Source organism: Pezoporus flaviventris, unplaced genomic scaffold, assembly GCF_033815535.1.
Source record: "Pezoporus flaviventris isolate CSIRO_AGI_PZ_B2104156 unplaced genomic scaffold, CSIRO_AGI_Pfla_v1 ptg000019l, whole genome shotgun sequence".
Taxonomy (NCBI): Eukaryota; Metazoa; Chordata; class Aves; order Psittaciformes; family Psittacidae; genus Pezoporus; species Pezoporus flaviventris.
In genome coordinates this window covers 68430-85709 of record NW_026892567.1, presented here as the reverse complement: position 1 = coordinate 85709, position 17280 = coordinate 68430, and the positions used below count along the sequence as shown (strand labels likewise).

The window sequence follows — 17280 nt, the reverse complement described above, 5'->3', positions numbered from 1 at the left end:
GTTCAATTCATGCGTTTGCTCAGTTTGGGCGTTAAATAAAACCAGTCAGTTCCTAATCCCTTTTTTTTAGTGTTCGGGTATCAGGATGTTGGGGAATTGTCTGGGATGTACCTAACCACAGCAGTGCATTGACATTTAAACACCTGAAAATAACCTTGCTATAACATTTGATAAATAATTCTAGTTTTCAAGAAACACTTCAATTCAACCCCACACTCAAGTCAAAAGACCAAGCACTATTTTCAGATTTAACATGAGGAATCATTACTTAAGGTACGCACATTTTCTCACATTGCATTTAACAGCGATTAAGAAATACAATTAGGATAGCTCTCACAGCAGGGAAGTATTTGTAACACCTCCCTCTGGGTCACAAGTCAGCTTTGCATACTTGCATGGTGTTGGATTAGCCATTACTTTATACACAGGTTCTCCTGATGTAGCCAGAAAACTGAATGAGGTTTTTGAAGGAGGAATCCCAGAGCTGAGGGCTTTGAGCAACTCAGGAGTCTGCAGGGGGTAACCACAAGCTCTAAAACACTTGTGCCGCTCACAGAAAAACGCTCTTGCTATGCAGAGTATGGGTATGAAGGGCCACAGACAAGACTGAATACTTTCATTACTTACAGAACTCAGCAGACTTCATCCCAGAGCTGTATGCCATGGCCCTCTTTGCATGACAAAGAACAATTTGTTTGCAAAACCTGACTGTCCCCTTTCTGACACTTTACCAAAGCCTTGCCTTTCCAGGGACAGACAATGGCTGCTGTCAGGCAATTCAGAGGACTCCGGGCGCTCTGTGTTCTCTCACTCCTTCCCTACATTATTCTGTACAAAACACACGTGGAGCCCACCCAAGCTAACTAAGCGACCATTAACATCAGGTTCACAGAGCATACAGCCAAGGAAGGGCATAGTCACTCTTTGCTCAGGTTCCTTTTTCACCCCTTGAAGCCAACCTTATGTAGTATAAAAGACCTTGTATGATCCTCTACCTTGGCATGGGTTTTAGTCCAGTTCTTTCTAATGACATTGAATTCACTATCCAGTTAGTACATCACACGCAAATGGCCACTGAGGAGGAGTGCACCTGTGCAGCAAGTGCCAAGTGACCAAATAGCCCTTTTAACACTGGTTTGGCTAAGGTGAAAGCAGAGACTTAACCGGTCTTGTAGACCAGAAGACTGTTCCTCCAGAGAGGTACACAGATAGAAGGATACACAGCTGTCACAGCCTCATAGGAAATACAAACTGCAATGAGTATGAAGGTGACGATTGGCTAGAACAACACAGACATTATATAGCCAGCAGTCCTGTGAAAGAAACAAAACATGTCAGTAAGCTGCAGCAATTTAAGAAAGAAGCTTTTTTTTTCAGTCCTCTTCTAGCATCATCCTTTTGACTCTGAGCTACTCATTGATAGTGGCAGCATAATCTAGAGCTGGGATCTCAGAATACTGCAGGCTCTTTCTTCAGATGTCTTTACATCTTCACTTTGCCATTTCTACCACTCCGCTTTTATCAGCAGCACTACAATCAACATTATCAATTTGCCATGTGCAAACCCTCATGTGCAATCAGGAGCTGAAGAGCAACACATCCATTTCTGTCTGAGTCTGGAAATGCAGAAGTCCAGTAGGGGTACACAGCAGAAACAGTCACTACGTACTAGCAGCGTGCAGCAGGTCACGATAGGCCCCTTGGTTTCCACAGACACCATGGATGGAGTAACGACTGTTAACTGTTTGCCCCTATGGATTTCAAGACAATTGCAGTAGTTTTGAAAGAGGAGTTAAAAGGCATTGAAAAATGCAATTTGATTTCCAGTCATTAGCAGCTTGGTTTGCACCTTCCCGAACACAGGGCATGGGCTGTTAGGTTTCCAGGAATTGCACACAGAGCTTCACCTCATGCATTACGCAGGAGAGTAAAACCATCACCCTCAAGTGACCTTTCCCTGCTGCTGAAAAACTACAGAATGTTAGCACTTCCCAGCAGGAAGTTTATGAACTTCCTGAAATCCTTCTACCTGTCAAGGTTGTGAACAAAAGTGCTGCAGAGCGTTAACAGTGTTCCTGTATTGTCATGAACAGGAACTGAAGAGGATAATTCAGTCCTGCCAAAATTAATTGCAATGCTTTGACTGCACAGTAGCGTAAGACAGGAAACAGGTACCTGGCTGAAGGCAGAACCTCAGCATTTCCCAATCCCATTACAAAAATCCTAAACCCTGACTCCTGAGAACCATAACATCAACAGAGAGGGCAGAAAACTACAAGCAAGTGCACACAGATAAACTCAGAGCTAACTCCATGTGCTCTAAAAGAGCCTTACTTCCGAGGCCCTCAAGGCCTTAGCTTATTTGCAATTAAATCCAAGGGCGTGTTAAGTCCATTTCTCCTTTCTTATATTCCCATTAAAACAAACCCAAACCAAACTCAAACCACAACTAAGAGTTGGCACTGGATAAACCAGGAACCACTGTGAATAAAGCCTATCCAGATTTCAGAAAACACAAAATGAAGAGGCCTCCCACATCTTATGTGACTTATGCATTTCCAGAAAAAAAGGTCTTTCCTAAATTAAAAGCCCCAGCCAAAACAACACCACTCCTCTACCACTAGTATATGTCTCTCTGGAGACAATTCAATGACAGAGCAAAGCTGGCAGCTGTAGCTCTTAGGCTCCTATTAACAGTGCCCCACACTGGGCACACACCTCCTTGCACCCAGGATACATGGGGCCGCTAACAGCGTCTGTACTCTTAAGGCAGGGAGCTGGGAGATAAGAAATGTCTTACTGCAAATGAGAAAGCTCTTATAAGCACAATGCAATGGCGATCAGGATCCCATTCCTTAGGAAGATCAGCATCAGTATGATTATGACCTCAGCACCACAAAGTATTACCACTGGAAACACACAAAAGTTAGGTTTATGAAGAACCGAACCAACAGGCTGCCTCTGTAATTCCCCCCTCTCCCCACCCCTTGTGTTTTGCACTATTGTTCATGAACTCCATAGAATTCCCTGCTGGAGCAGCTCTTTCCTTCTCTCACTGCAGCTGCCAATCATCAACCCCATTTCATAGCTTTGGGGGGGGGAATTCTACATGCCCAGAGTTTGTCAGAATGGGCACGACCCTGCCAGTTCACCCCTAACAAATTCTGCTTTTCATAACAAGCATTTTGCACATTTATACTCTAATGCTGCTCATCTGTAGTATTTAGATACAACAAATAAAAAGGAGATGAAGAGTCAACTTTGCCTGAAGAGTGCAGTTTTCTGATACATACTCCTTTAACATTTACGTGTACTTAAATCAACAGGCTCGTCTGAGCGTTAGCTTGGCGTGAGCTCCTTTCCCCTCATTCCTGTCAAAAAAACCAAAGAGGCTTTGTGAAGCACTTCTGAAAACAAAGGGGCTTTGGTTTTTTTTTTGTCCAGTTTTGGTCAAATGATTTTCACCTTCCAGCTGTGATGCTGGAATCACACAAACTTGCTCTAAGGTTAGAGAGCTGAGAGCACCATGTCCCGAAACATTTCCTCTCTTAGTTGTGAGCAGTGTTTGATTCATAACCCAGATCTTGTTTAAAGAGTTGGCTTCTCTCTGATTTCTATTTGTGTCACTTCAAATCCTACTGCTGCAATAGGAAGCAAAAGAATTCTCTGGACTCCACCTCGAGAAGGCAGAGTCTTAAATGCCTGAAGCACACCTCCTCTCACCCTGAGACACATCCCTTAATTCTGGGTGCCTCAGAGGGTTAGACAACAATTAAACCAGCCCAGCAGTGGTGGATGGTTACACACAGCAGGCCCTGTCTCCTCCAGCTGAAACCAAGAGTTCTGTGGAGGGAGAGGAGGACAAAGGGAAGGTATCCCTCAGCCGTGGAGTCTGGAGGTTTGCACAGGGACAGGGGAATTGGCTTCAGGTCCCACAGCTTTGACACAGCCTCAGAATCCAGACCCAGATAGTCAGAGATGATGTTCAGTTGCGATCCCCAGTACTAATAGCAGTACCCCTAGCCATCAGAACTGCACGTGGCAAGTGACCCCTGGGGTGCTCAGAGCCACAGACTTTCTTCAGGACAAAGGTTTTGTTACACACATTTCAGCACCTATTTTTGATATGGTTCTCCATGAAGGAATACATAGGCAGGCTGCTTTGCAGTTGGTCTCAGGCCAGTTCAGATCTCTTAAGTTAACGTAGCTTGTCCCCATTAGTAGTACCTCAATTCACTCATCTGAAAGTGACACTGACCTCTGGATAAACTGTACATTGGCTGCTAAGAATCAGGCAGGGGAGTTACACGGAAAGATGGAATAAAATCCTAATATTCTCTAGGGCCAGCATGCTAAAAAGCTCTGCCTCAACAATATGCAAAGATGCTCCTGAGCTCAATGATCCAACACAGTTACTTGAAGACACAAAGCAGAGAAAGCAGACTAAAGGAGTAAACTACTGCTCCATTCATTTAGCTACCAATAGGGAGAAGCAGTGCTTTAGGCTATGTGCCATTCATCATCAGTTAGTGCCTGCAGGCCTGCCAATAGAGTAGTAACAGCAGCACAAATAGTATTTGACAGATATTTGTTCTCTCTTGTGCCCCTCCTTGTCTTTTGTTCCAGTAGGATTGTTTTAAATACACTGCCCTTGTAAGAGAAAGCAGTGAAGCACTTCTGAAAACCAGAAGTGATGACATTTGTGATGGTTCATTACACAGCCTCAGGACAACCTCCAAGAAAATGCAGTGACCTGAATGTAAACAGGTCTACAAAAGATGCACAGAGTTATTCGTCTCATTTCTGGGGCCCTCCAGGAGGGGGCATAAACAGACTGAGAGACAAAAATGCCCCTCCTTATCTTCATCGGGACTTAGTTCTTGCCTTCTGCTTCCCCATTGTGAAGACTGAACACACGGGAAGTAGAATGCTAGGAACACAAGCCTTTTTCACTCTCATCACTAGTGCGACTGCATTCTGGCCCCTTACACATACGCTAGTCGCTTTGCAGAAAAGGTAGATTTTTGTACTGTACAAAGAAAGTGAATTCTGATTACTTCTATGAGCAACATATGCAGAGGAGGAGATTTAACAAGGCAGAAACTGTAGCAAGACAGCGACTGAATCTTCTGAACATCCCTTAACGGATACCAAGTTTAAAGGGCACTTACTAAATGCTAACCATGTTTGCCTCAGCTGCAGGTGCACTCTCAAGTCTGGCTGGAATCCAGCACCAGAAACAGTGAGCTCAGATCCAGGTACTCCTTTAAGATGGTCGTACTCCCAGCGACAATGCCAGATGCCTGTTAAAAATCAATCAATATCAAATGAGGGTTTTTGAAGAGTGCAAAGACAAGGCTGGGGTTATTGAAATCTTTGACAAGTGAAGCGTTTTGTCCTCAGCATGTCAGGGAAGCAAAATTAAACACGCGTTACTGCGAGACTAGCCAGCTATAACATCACATCTACAGATAAGAAAGATCAGTACAAGTCAAAGTGGACTAAGTACACTGGGGGTAAATAGTTCGGGTTACTACATCTGGGGCTAAGTATCAGCACAGCTGGATTCTTACTAAATTTTGCTGCCATTTAGGCCCTTCTCATTTAATTGAGTCTAAACCTAGGCACTAGTTCTCCCAACTACAGCATTTAACTGATGTAATCAATTGCTTTCCTTGCCCAAAATCATGCAATAAGGAAAAACAGCCTCAGAGGCTGGAGGATTACACCTACCATAACCTGTAATTCCAGTCACGCCAAAGATGAAAATCCAGAAGAGAATCCCAGCTGTGAACCTCAATGACACAAGGAAGAGCAGGCTCACAATCATTGCAACGAACAGCCCACTAGAAAGACAAGAAACAGAAACCCAGGGAGAACAAGTGTGAGCATCTTTCTTGCACGCCTCTTACTCCAAATGAGGGTCCCTTCGTCTCGTGTAGGAGAACGGTTTGCAAAAATGTATTTCAAAATCTTCCTTATGAAATATTTCCTCATGGCTCTCTGCTGTTAGAAACAGACAGATTATATATGAAGATCTGGACACAGCCAGAATTGTCTGCGTACACCGAGTTCTCAGGGTGCCTGAATGGGACCAGCATACGTCTGGTTTGGTCATTTACACTGGCTGACCAACTCACTGCCTTTTCCAGGCCATGGCCTAGTCTACAGCACACAAACTTAAATGGGAGAAATACCTGGGTGTGGGGAGGTTACTGGTTTATGTCCTCCATTTAAAATCCCTGCTTGCACAGAAACAATATTAGGAAAGTAACATTTGAGGAGCTTTCCTAGAAAAAAAAAGAATTCATTTTAGGAGGAAAACCAGTGATCCTTTCTACCCATCGGAGAAGAAAATGATCAGGGCATAGTGATGTATAAAAAGAACCTGTTCAGAGCCATCAGTGGGACCCCTAGGATGGACATCTCCAGTGTCTTTATCAAGTCTGTGCTAAGGAAACATTTGCTTTCATTTCACTCCCAGAAAGCAAGTCAGAAAGGAAAGAATGACTGCAAAAGGCCTTTACTCAGTGGGTTTCTTCTAAAGCAATGCAAATAAAGCAGTGTGAACAATGGTTCCATCCAACAAAGATCCAGCTTAGACGCTTCACAGAACATTTCATTTCTCTAGAACTTTGAGGTGTTACATCAGAATTTTGTGTTAGAACAGACTCAAAAGAAATGAAACCCTTTTCTTCCCTGTGGTCAGGAACTTCTCTTCTGAACGTTCCCAATTTATTTAGCCAGTGACTAAAGATAACAAACGGGTCAGCCTGACCACAAACAATCAAAACCGGATGTTTCGGGCAAACTAAGCCAGACAGGCAGAGGGACAAGAAAAAGAACATCAGTTTATTTAGTTAAACCTTTGTAAACTGGTCTTAAGTCCTAGCCCCTTAGAGGCTTCCCAGCATGATGCGTGTTCCCCTTCTGAATGGCTTGTTTGAAATTCAGAATGTATTCCTCAAAAAAGCACTGTCATTTTGGAGTTCCTGACTCTCTTCTTCAAGGCAGTAAGATACCTTTATCTACGGTGAGCTTCAGATTTGCTCTAGTAACACCAAAACTGAATGAATACATGGTAACAACTGTCATTAATAGAGTGCTTCCCTTAAACTGAGCCTTGAAAGCAGCAGTTCTTTGGGAGTAGGATAAAAAGAACAGAGCAATTCCATATTAGATTTTTAATCCCACCTCCTTTCACCATCAGGCCTTCACTCTCATCACCCAAACTCTGGCACTTTCATATGTTTGCCCAGAAATCACTGGATGCATGCTGTCATTTGGTGAAAAGTGTGAGGAAAATTCTACCCAAATACTTTAAAAGTAACAACAATCCCTTATAAAAGCATCCTATTTGAAATGGGGAAACTGGCTTCAGTATGGAGAAAGTCTGTTCAGAAAATGGTCAAGTCTCTCTCCAGCCCATCTGTCGAGCAGCATCTCCTTTGAGAGAATCTTCACTGTAAGTCTGATTTCAGTAACAGATCGAGAGAGAATTGACATTTAGGCATATATACTCACAGATCTGCTGCAGCAAAATAGCTACTTCTTTTGTTTTGGTGCTGCATTTTTACTAATTGCTCGTTATTGAGTAATAATTGCAAGATAAAGCTAACTCTGTTCAGTAGTTTTTGTTCTTTAAGTTGCTTTGCCTGCTGCACTGGATTTGTTTATTACAATAAATTTAACTACATATTGCTAGTTTCAATTTGGAAATTGGGATGTGTTTTATATAGATATTCATGACATTTAGCAACTGCAATTGGTTTGAAAGTCTCTTAATCAAGAATTTTTAGGTTTGGAATTACCAGGCAGATGGGTCCTGCAGCAGAAGACAGTAGCACCTCTTGGCTTTCTGCCTGGTAAGATATTAAAAACCTACTCCAGACCATACTGTATGCATGTATGCTGGGCTATCCTTACCTCACATACAGAACCATAACAACTTTACGGCAAAGCTTAAAAGTAGGTTTGGTAACAAACACGTACGTGGGCAATTCTTCAATTCCCTACACATTCCATAGTGAGTTTGGAAAAAACATAAAATTATCCATTAGAATCTTACATTAAAATCCAGTACCAAGAAATAGCATAGTCTTCAAAACTTTTTACTCTAATTGATCTTGCATCCAGGATATTACTGATGCTGCTGAGAAAAGACAAGACTGCTAATAGCAGAGAAGCAGAAAACTGCTCAGTGAAGCAAAAGGAGGACTTCTTGGAGTTGTTTTCCTATCCTGCAAAGTGCTTGCCCATATTAACGTTTCCTAAGAAGAAATGAAGAATCATCTTGTCAAAGAACAAACAATGTAGTTGTAGATGCCAGAAGAAGGAAACTTCCTAAGGTGCGGGTGCTAGCACTGCTGGGAAGGTGCTAGAATGCGGCAGCCTCAGATCCAGAGGTAAGAAAAGGTACCCCTGTGCTCCAGACTGCCTGAGGATGGAGAGTAGCAGGTTGCTACCCAGCACTGGAGATGCTTGCTGTCCATCTGCAAGGGAGGTGCTGTCTGGCATCAGAGCCCAGGACGTTGCCTTTTGACCTTCAGATGTGTGCTAAAAACAGGAGCGTGCTGATGAGGTGAGATGCAAAAGTACTAGGACAATCCACAGTACTAGGAAGGCTGCTGTAAGAAGGAAGAGCTGAGGCCATCACTGGCTGGCCCGAGTCCTGCTGCATGAAGACTTCAATTTGAACCTCCTTTAACTTTCCTTGCTATTAATTTTGGCTAGGAAAACCAAGTGGAATGTTTTCAAAACTGACAGTCATTCTGAGGAACACTAAAGCTTTTGGCTCCTTGCTCATTTCTGCATACCACAGTGCTGGGTTTCCCTACTGGAACTTTGCAAGTGCTCAGGCACAGAAACCATCTACCAGGAAGTCTCGTCTGGGTACCCTCAGCCATTTGATACAACAGATTCTGATCTTTGTTTTTCAATTCCTAAATTATTTCACAGTCTCAGAATCCAACACACAAGCACTTAAGAAAGGTAAAACCTACTTTGTAGTTCCCCTGAGGTCAGTTACGTTTCTTGTTTTCCCTCTTCCATCTTTGAAGGTAGTCTGATTTGCCACAGCTAGCACACCACTCTTCATGGAGAAGTCCAGGAAGCATCTCTTAAGAACTATTCAAAATACCAAAAGAAAGCAGGAATGGAAAGCAATGGAAAAAAAGACAGAAACTATGGGTAAGACAGAGAGAGGAGGAGTTTATAAAAGAGAGAGATAAGGACAGACGTTCACATACTCATTTATGTTGCCCTGCTCTTTGCTGCACCAAATCCTTGGTTTCATTCCAAAGGGAAGAGTAGGTCAGTCCTCCTACACAGCTGTACGTCACCTTTATCTACTGGTTCTGCACCTTCCTTTAGGTTTAGAGATGGGAGAAATCACACAGTACATTTGAGTCCAAAATCAGTTCCACGAAAGACAGACTTCTTTGCCTAGCTAAATTACTGAGGAGCTCTACACAACAGGAGCCTTAAGAACTGCTTTGAGACACTCTGCTCGACTCCTGCGGGGTACTTAAGTACTAAAGGATACTTCTCACAGTACCGCAACCACATGGGTAGCTGCAGATACTCTTTAAGGAAACAGTAATCACTGAAAGAGTTAGGGATGGGATGTGCATACAAGACCTTCATCCCTGACCAAATCACTGTCAAAGCGTATGCATGGGACAACTCCTTATACGGTGAGATCAGAATAATTCAAAGCTTTGCTGTAGCTCAGTAAAATCATGCTTATTACGCATTGCTTAAAGAAACAAAATGTATTCCATCTCCTCCTGATACACACAGACCTTGTGAGGACTCTTAAAACCAGGTCTGCAGAACTGCTTCAAGTAATTCCACTTAACTCTCACAATTCAGGATTTAAAACCACTGGGAAACAGAGATAAGCAAAGCAAGCCGCTCGGCAGGTATCCCAGGAAGGTGTGCTTACAGCTGCCTGCTCCCAGACCTCTCAGTCTCCTCTCTACTGCCACTGCCTAAGCACCAGAAATAAAACCCCAAGAGCTTCTCCTTCGGGTCTTTTCTGTTACTTGGTGCATGTTGAGAACAACTAAGAACCAGGCAGCAATGCTTTAGGACTACTCTTGCTCCAAGGTGGATGAAAGAATTAATGATCCAAACTTGGGTACTTAGAAGCTGTGCCATTAGCGATGCCATCTGTAAGCTGCGCTGATCCTTTACCAAAAAGATTCTCTGAATGATGAAAACAACTGCATTTACTGTGAGGGTGGGGAGGCCCTGGAACAGGTTGCCCAGAGAGGCTGTGGATGCTCCATCCCTGGCAGTGTTTAAGGCCAGGCTGGACGGAGTCTTGGACGACACGGTCTAGCGTGTGGTGTCCCAGCCTGCGGCAGGGGAATTGGAAGTGGATGATCTTAAGGTCCTTTCCAACCCAAACCATTCTATGATTCTGTGAAAAGAAAATGGCAGGCTCCCTACGGGGAAAAATCACGCATGAGAGAGAAACACTGTTGGGTTTGCACATCTGGGATGAGGCTTTGCAATATTAAGGTTTTGTAATACTAAGACTTTGCAATAATGGGGCTGGGGCTAAGTTACTCAGGGAACGAAACATAGGGTTTGAAATACCGTGACTTAAACAGGCACACTCTGTGCTTAAAGACAACGGCATCTGTGGGCAACAGACACACTCTGTGGTGCAAAAGAACTCTATCTTTGTACAACCTATGAAGCTAAGACAGTGCAAACCGCTGCTGTAGTTAAGCAGTAAGTTGGGGTACCATGTGCCTGCCAGAGAGTTATGAAATCAAACCCTAAAAGGAGAGAAAGAAAGAAGTAAGAGGAAGGGGTGCACGAAATTGAGTAAGGGGAGGTGTAACCAGAGGCGGGACAGTTAGCACGTAGATTGTACACGTCGGAGAGGCTGTAAACCTTGGAGTCCCCAACCAATGGGGTAACAAGGGAGGGAACTTGAGGATGGGAAAGGAAATACAAATCAAAGTTCTGCCTTTGCTGTGTGTGCCTGCTTGCCAGGACACCCGTTTGTGCACAAACGTTAAATAAATGGCTGCTTCACTGCTGTGTCTGACCGAGGCCTGCCTGAACCTAGAGACTGCTTCTCACCCTTCAACTTCTCAGCGACCAAAACCCACGACCCATTCCCTCAGCAGGAGGCTCACCTGAGACTCCAACTTCTCGCCGCCTTCCTTTTTCTGGGACGCTGCTCTGGGAGGGGCACTTTCTCGCCTGACCTGCTGGAGGCTGCTGCTTCTCTTCTCCCTGCTCTTCACTGGCATCTTCCGCACTGCTTCTCTGGGCTCGTTTCTTCCCCTTTCTCTTCTTTACCCATCTCTGCCAGGAATTCTCCTTCTCCTTCCTACTCACCGCAGGCAAGCAGAGGGGGAAAACAAAGCAGTTGTGTATTTTTTTAACTACAGAAATCCCATGCAAACGTTTCACAGAAGAGACAATCCCCTGCAAAAAAATGTGTTTACAAAAACCAGCACTCACAGCGACTGCAGCCGTTGGCGAGGGCCTGTGCTTGAGCTACGGCAGTAACTAAGAGTCACCTCAGTGCAGGACGCGACTCCGTGACGAAGCACGGAGCCTCCTGGACACCTGCACAGACAACACTTGGCCAGGAGCCTGTCCACAGAGCACCAGGACAACCTGGGAACCAGAGACTTCCCCAGAAACAAGGCCTGGAACATTTTCAGTTCATCCTCAAATAACCTCCTGTGACACCACACTCATTTTCAGCCGCACGCAGGGACCAGGAAGGTCATACATTATTTTGTACTGTAGGGTGCTGTACGCGTAGGCTGTGTACCGGGCCATCCACAGCTATCTCATACATTAAAAGCGCTAGGATTTAAAGGGCATTTGTAGAGCTTTAATGAGAGAAACTCCGTTTAGTTTTTAGATGGCATAAAATTACATGAACAAGCCCTAGATCAACTGCTCCCACATCTAAAGCCTTCAGCTCGATGACCAGGGGAAATCAGCAGCAGGGCAAAGAAAGGTTCTGGCCCTTCTCAACACACTGAGACTTGAAATGGAAATGGTACAATGGGCTGCTGAAAACCGCACTGAGAGCAACGCTTTGGCTTTATACCGAGAGCAATGCTGACAACACACTGACGTTTCAGTTGTACCTAAACTGGGGGGAGTTCTTTGGAAGGGAAGGATCACTGCTCGGGTCGGGCTGGGTATCACTCAGTGGGTGCTGAGCAATTGCATTGGGCAGCACTTGTGTTTATTGGCTTGTTTTTTTTTTTCCTTTTCCTCTTTTTTTTTTTCTCTCTTCTTGTTATTTCCCTTATCATCATTATCACTATCACCAGCACTAGTACATTGTGCTTCGGTTATTAAACTGTTCTTATCTCCACCCTCGGGTTTTTCATCCTTCCCTTCCTGCTCCCCATCCCGCTCCAGGAGCCAAAACCCGCCTCAGAGTCACCGACACCTCTGCACCCCCCCTCCCCCCCCGGGTGCCGGGGATCGGCTGCCCCAGCAGCACCTCCCCCCCCGGGGGGAAACAGCCCCCAGGGCCCCCCACAACAGCCCCGCTCCATCCCCAGGGCCGGAAAGCTGCGGGACCCCCACAGCTCCCAGCCCCCCATGCCCCGGCTTCGCAGCACCCCACACTCCCAGCCATCTCGCAGCCCCACTGCCCAGCGCTCGCACCCGCCCCCCGCATTCCCCCGCAGCGCCCGGCCCCACTGCCCAGAGCCTCGGGGGGCCGCAGACCCCCAGCCCCGCTCCCCGGGCTCTGCAGCGCCCCCCAGACCCGCGCCGCGCCCGCTCACCCTCACCTCCTCCCGCTCGGCCGCCGCCATTGCCGGCTGCAGCTCCGCCTCACGCCCTGGGCCCGCCTCCGCCGCAGCCAATCAGCGCACGGCTCCCCCGCGCGGGGCACGCTGGGACCTGTAGTCCGGCCTCCGGCACATGCGCACGCGGCAGTGGGCGGGGAAGGGGGGGGCAGCGGGACCCCCGTGAGGGGCGGGGCCTTTCCTCATGGAGGAGCCGCCCCCCATGGGATCCCAGAGGCACCGGATGGGCTGGGGTGAAGGGACCTTAAAGCTCCTCCAGCTCCAAGCCCTGCCACGGGCAGGGACACCTTCCACATGGAAGGAGCAGCTTGCTCCGAGCCCCTGTGTCCAACCCGGCCTCCAACGCTGCCAGGGATGGGGCAGCCACAGCTCCTCTGGGCATCCTGCGCCAGCGCCTCAGCACCCTCACAGGGAAGAGCTTCCTGAGAGCTTGTGAAATACGAACTCACTCCTCTAAACGAGGTAACGAGGGTTTAGTGAGGGACAAAGTCAAGAAAGCAAAAGCGACAGCGCTGGGCGCCTGACCGCAGCCAGAGACGCAAGGGATTAGCATTTGGTACAGGTTTATATACTTTCAGTGTTACATTAGTTACATGCATATTCATAATTCCCGCATATAGGCGGGGGATATTATAACGAGCTTCAAGAATTTATTCTCACAAGTCTCCTCCTCTTGGCGTCTGCGCACTGCTCTGTGGTGATTGTGAGCAGGGGGCCTGAGGATGAAGTAAACAGTCTTCCTCTTGTGAGCAGGGGTCTTCAAGATGAAGTAAGCAGTCTTCCTCACGGTGTATTTTTCACCTCTGGCACAGTTGGACCCCCCAGCAATCACACAACCAGCTATATCTGTAATTATTCTGATAACTAGCAAGGATTTAAAACAGTGTGACCTTCCTGCAAAATTTGTTGCAGGATGGGCAGACAAGGAGTATCCCAAGCTAGCAGAGCCTTGGGAGGCTCTGTCTCCAAACTAACTGATAAGGATGGTGTGAAATAACTCATTCGTTTTTAGTGGGGCCACTAAAGCCTGTTATCTCACCACAGACTTACAACACAAACATTGCTCTTTAAAACTACTTTAGAAGACTAGCCTGAAACAATTAACTCATGTTTAAGTGGGGCCACTACATCCCACGGACTTACAACATAAACATTGTTCTCTTTCTACAGCCTAAGTTAAGCTAAACAGTACTTTATGTTTTCCAGGCACTAGCTTTCCTTATACCAAGCTTCACCCCCCACCTTCTCTTACCTTTACAAATTCTTTTGCTATGTGACTCCATTTAGATCAAGAGATCTGAACCATTTTAACTTGGTGTCTGGTCTGGTATCTTTAGCGTGTTTTGTTTCTGTTACTGTAAACTCGTACAGTTATATCCTGCACGTGAGCACACCTATGATTTGAGAAAGCCAATACATTTATGTGTTCATCACAATCTCACCTCAATCCACCTCTGTGGAAAGGAAAAAGGGGATAAAATAAGCAGTAAATCGCAGCCTCCTTGTGACTTCCCAAAGCCTCCGGTTTCAGTTCTAAAGCCTCGTTCGCAGGGTCCCAAGGCTCAGGTTCAGTTTCCAAAGGCTCGGCCGCGGGGATGCTGCTGCCGGGCGGGGGGCGCACGAGCCCGGCCGCGGGGCTGGGCAGGGCCCGCTCCGCCGTTCCCCGGGCTCCCGCGGCCGCGAGACCCCCCCCGCCGGCCGCTCCGCCCGGTGGCAGCGGGCGCCCGGGCCGCGCGTGGACAGAGCCGTTGACAGCGAGGCTGCGGCGGCGGCGGCAGCAGCGGCTTCTGAGCGGCTTCTGAGCGGCTTTTGAGCAGCAGCGACTTCGGCAGCGGCTTCTGAGCGGCAGCGGCTTCGGTAGGAGCAGCAGCAGGGGCAGCAGCACCAGGTGAGGCGGCGGCGGCAGCTCTCGGCGGTCCGGAGCCCGCCCTCCGCCGCTCCCCGCGATGGTGCCTCCCCCGTCCCCCCAGCGTCCCCCCGCAGGGGCTCGCGGCACCGCTCCCCTCTCCCGGTACTGGCAGTGGCGGCGCTGGGCGAGCCGCCGCCGCTGGGTCTGGGTCTGGCGAGGCAGCGCCGGCCCCTGGCGCTCCCCGGCCCGCCCCCAGGCCCCGCCCCGCCTGGGGCCGTTCGGGGGCCGCCACCATCCACAGGTGCCCGGCGGAGCGCGGACCGGCGGCGGAGCGCGGACCGGCGGCGGAGCGCGGACCGGCGGCGGAGCGCGGACCGGCGGCGGAGCGCGGACCGGCGGCGGAGCGCGGACCGGCGGCGGAGCGCCCGCTCCCTCCCCGCCCCGCAGCCTCCCGGCAGCCGCGACCCCCGAGACCCCGGAGCGCGGTGCTGCTGCGGGGGTGCCGTCACCGGCAGCGCGGTCGGGCAAGGTGCCCGTGCTCCTCCTGACCCGCATTGACCCGTCGGCCTATCTGCGCTCCGGGACCGGCGGGGAGCGGCGCGCCGCGGAGCCTCGGCCGGGAAAGGCCGGGAATGATGCGGCTCCGCTCGGCCCGGAGCGCCCGGTGGGGGCCGGCGGGGACCTCGCGCGCAGCGACAGCGGCCGCGTCTGTCGCACGGGGCACGACAAGGAGAGCTTCGAGCGGCTTTACCGCGTGGGACCGCTGCTGGGGAGAGGCGGCTTCGCGTCCGTGTACTCGGGGCTCCGCCTGTGTGACAACAGCCCGGTAAGGGCGGGCCCGGCGGCGGGCCGGGGAGGCGGCGGGGCTCAGCTCAGCTCAGCTCAGCTCAGCTCAGCCCAGCGCTGCCCTTGGCTCGCAGGTGGCGATCAAACAAGTGGCTCGGGAGCGCATCTCCTCGTGGGGCGAGCGGGTGAGTGCGCGGGGCCACCGGGACAGTGCGGGGCAGAGCGGGTGGGGGTGAGCCGGTGGGGCCGGCAGGGGGGAAAGTGGAACAGCGAGAGGGGAGTGGGTGTGGAGTCACCAGGGGACACGGGCCGGGTAGGGGTGCACCAGAGCATCCCTGGGGATTGCGGGGGGCACCTGCAGGAGGGCATCAGAGCATCCCAGGCAGGGAGGCACAGGAGCCCCGGGCCAGCATCGGCCCTGCTGACAGTGCCGTGGTCCCCCTGCAGCCCAGCGGCACTCGCATTCCCTTGGAGATAGCCATGTTGAGGAAGGTGCGCTCCGGCTGCAGTGCCATCATCCAGCTCCTCCATTGGTTTGAGCTGCCCCACTCCTTTGTGCTGGTTCTGGAGCGTCCGGAGCCATCGCAGGACCTCTCCGACTTCATCAAAAAATGGAGGTTCCTGCCCGAGGATCTGGCGCGGGGCATTTTCCTCCAGGTGCTGGTGGCTGTGCGGCACTGCCACAGCCGCGGTGTCCTGCACAGGGATATCAAGCCCAAGAACATCATCATCAACTTGGCCACCAGAGAGGTCAAGCTAATTGACTTTGGTTGCAGCACCCTCCTCACGGACACGGTCTACACCAAATTTAGCGGTGAGCCCACAGCCCAGGGTGCTTCCCGTACCGGGCAGTTTGTGAACAAGAGTCACGTGCTGATGACGAGGTGGCGGGTCACACCGAGTGTGCGTCCCCACGTCCGTGGCGCCACCGGTGCAGCCCCTGCATCCCTGGGGATCCGCGGGCGAGAATCCAGGAGCAGGCGGCATCTGCCTAATGAGGTGCGCCCGTATCCTGTTGTAGGAACACCTTTGTACTACCCGCCGGAGTGGTTCCGCTGGCACTGCTACCACGGCCGTCCGGCGGCGATCTGGTCCCTGGGCGTGCTGCTGTATGAGATGGTGTGCGGGGTCCTCCCCTTCCGGTGCTGCGAGGACATCGTCAGCGGGCAGCTCTTCTTCCAGCGCCGGATCTCTGTCGGTAGGTACCTGGCTTCGCAGCAGCAGGGGAAGGTCGGGGTTTAGGGGTGGCAGCTGATCTCCCTTGGTCAGCTGGAGGAGGTGGCCCATGTCCTGCCATCCTGCTCTCCTCCAAACCGAGTCATGGAGCAGGAGGTCTGGGTGCAGCTCTGAGCGCACCCAGGCCTGGGCGCTGCGGACGGTGGCACAAGGTAGGCAGGAGCCTCCTGCAACTGAGCGGCAGTTCCCGGATTCTCCCCAGAATGCCAGCACCTCATCAGGTGGTGCTTGTCCATGAGAGCTCGCGACAGGCCATCCCTGGACGATGTGTTCAACCACCCTTGGCTGCAAACATCCACTGCCCCAGGAGACAGCCGCCCTCCACCCTCACAGCCTGAGCCAGCAGCTGGGCAAGTAAGCTGGGGGTGCCTCTTGGGGGGAGTGTGGGGTTTGGGGGTTTTGGCAGGTTGGGTTTTGCGGAGAGCGGGTGGTTTTTTTGGGGTTTGGGGGATTTGGGAGTTTGGTGAGGTTGGGTGTTTTGGGGGGACTTTTGCAGTTATTGGGGGGCTTGTGGGGATTGGTTTCTGGGTTCTTTGGAGAGCAATAGGTGTCAGAGGGACACCTCATAAGAGTTATATCTCCTCCTTGTAGCTGGGGCAG

At 49.8% G+C, this 17280-nt stretch overlaps 1 protein-coding gene across 1 annotated transcript; it reads left to right on the top strand.

Annotated features, from left to right (window-relative positions):
* Positions 1–15202: 15202 nt before the first annotated feature.
* On the top strand, positions 15203–17077 carry LOC133270198 (serine/threonine-protein kinase pim-1-like; the record flags this gene model as incomplete). Its single annotated transcript, XM_061455192.1, is given in 7 exon segments — positions 15203–15283; positions 15383–15484; positions 15579–15629; positions 15892–16258; positions 16466–16642; positions 16883–16976; positions 16978–17077. Coding segments are annotated over 7 exon segments (933 nt in total), but the record flags the coding sequence as incomplete, so codon positions are not given.
* Positions 17078–17280: the final 203 nt, after the last annotated feature.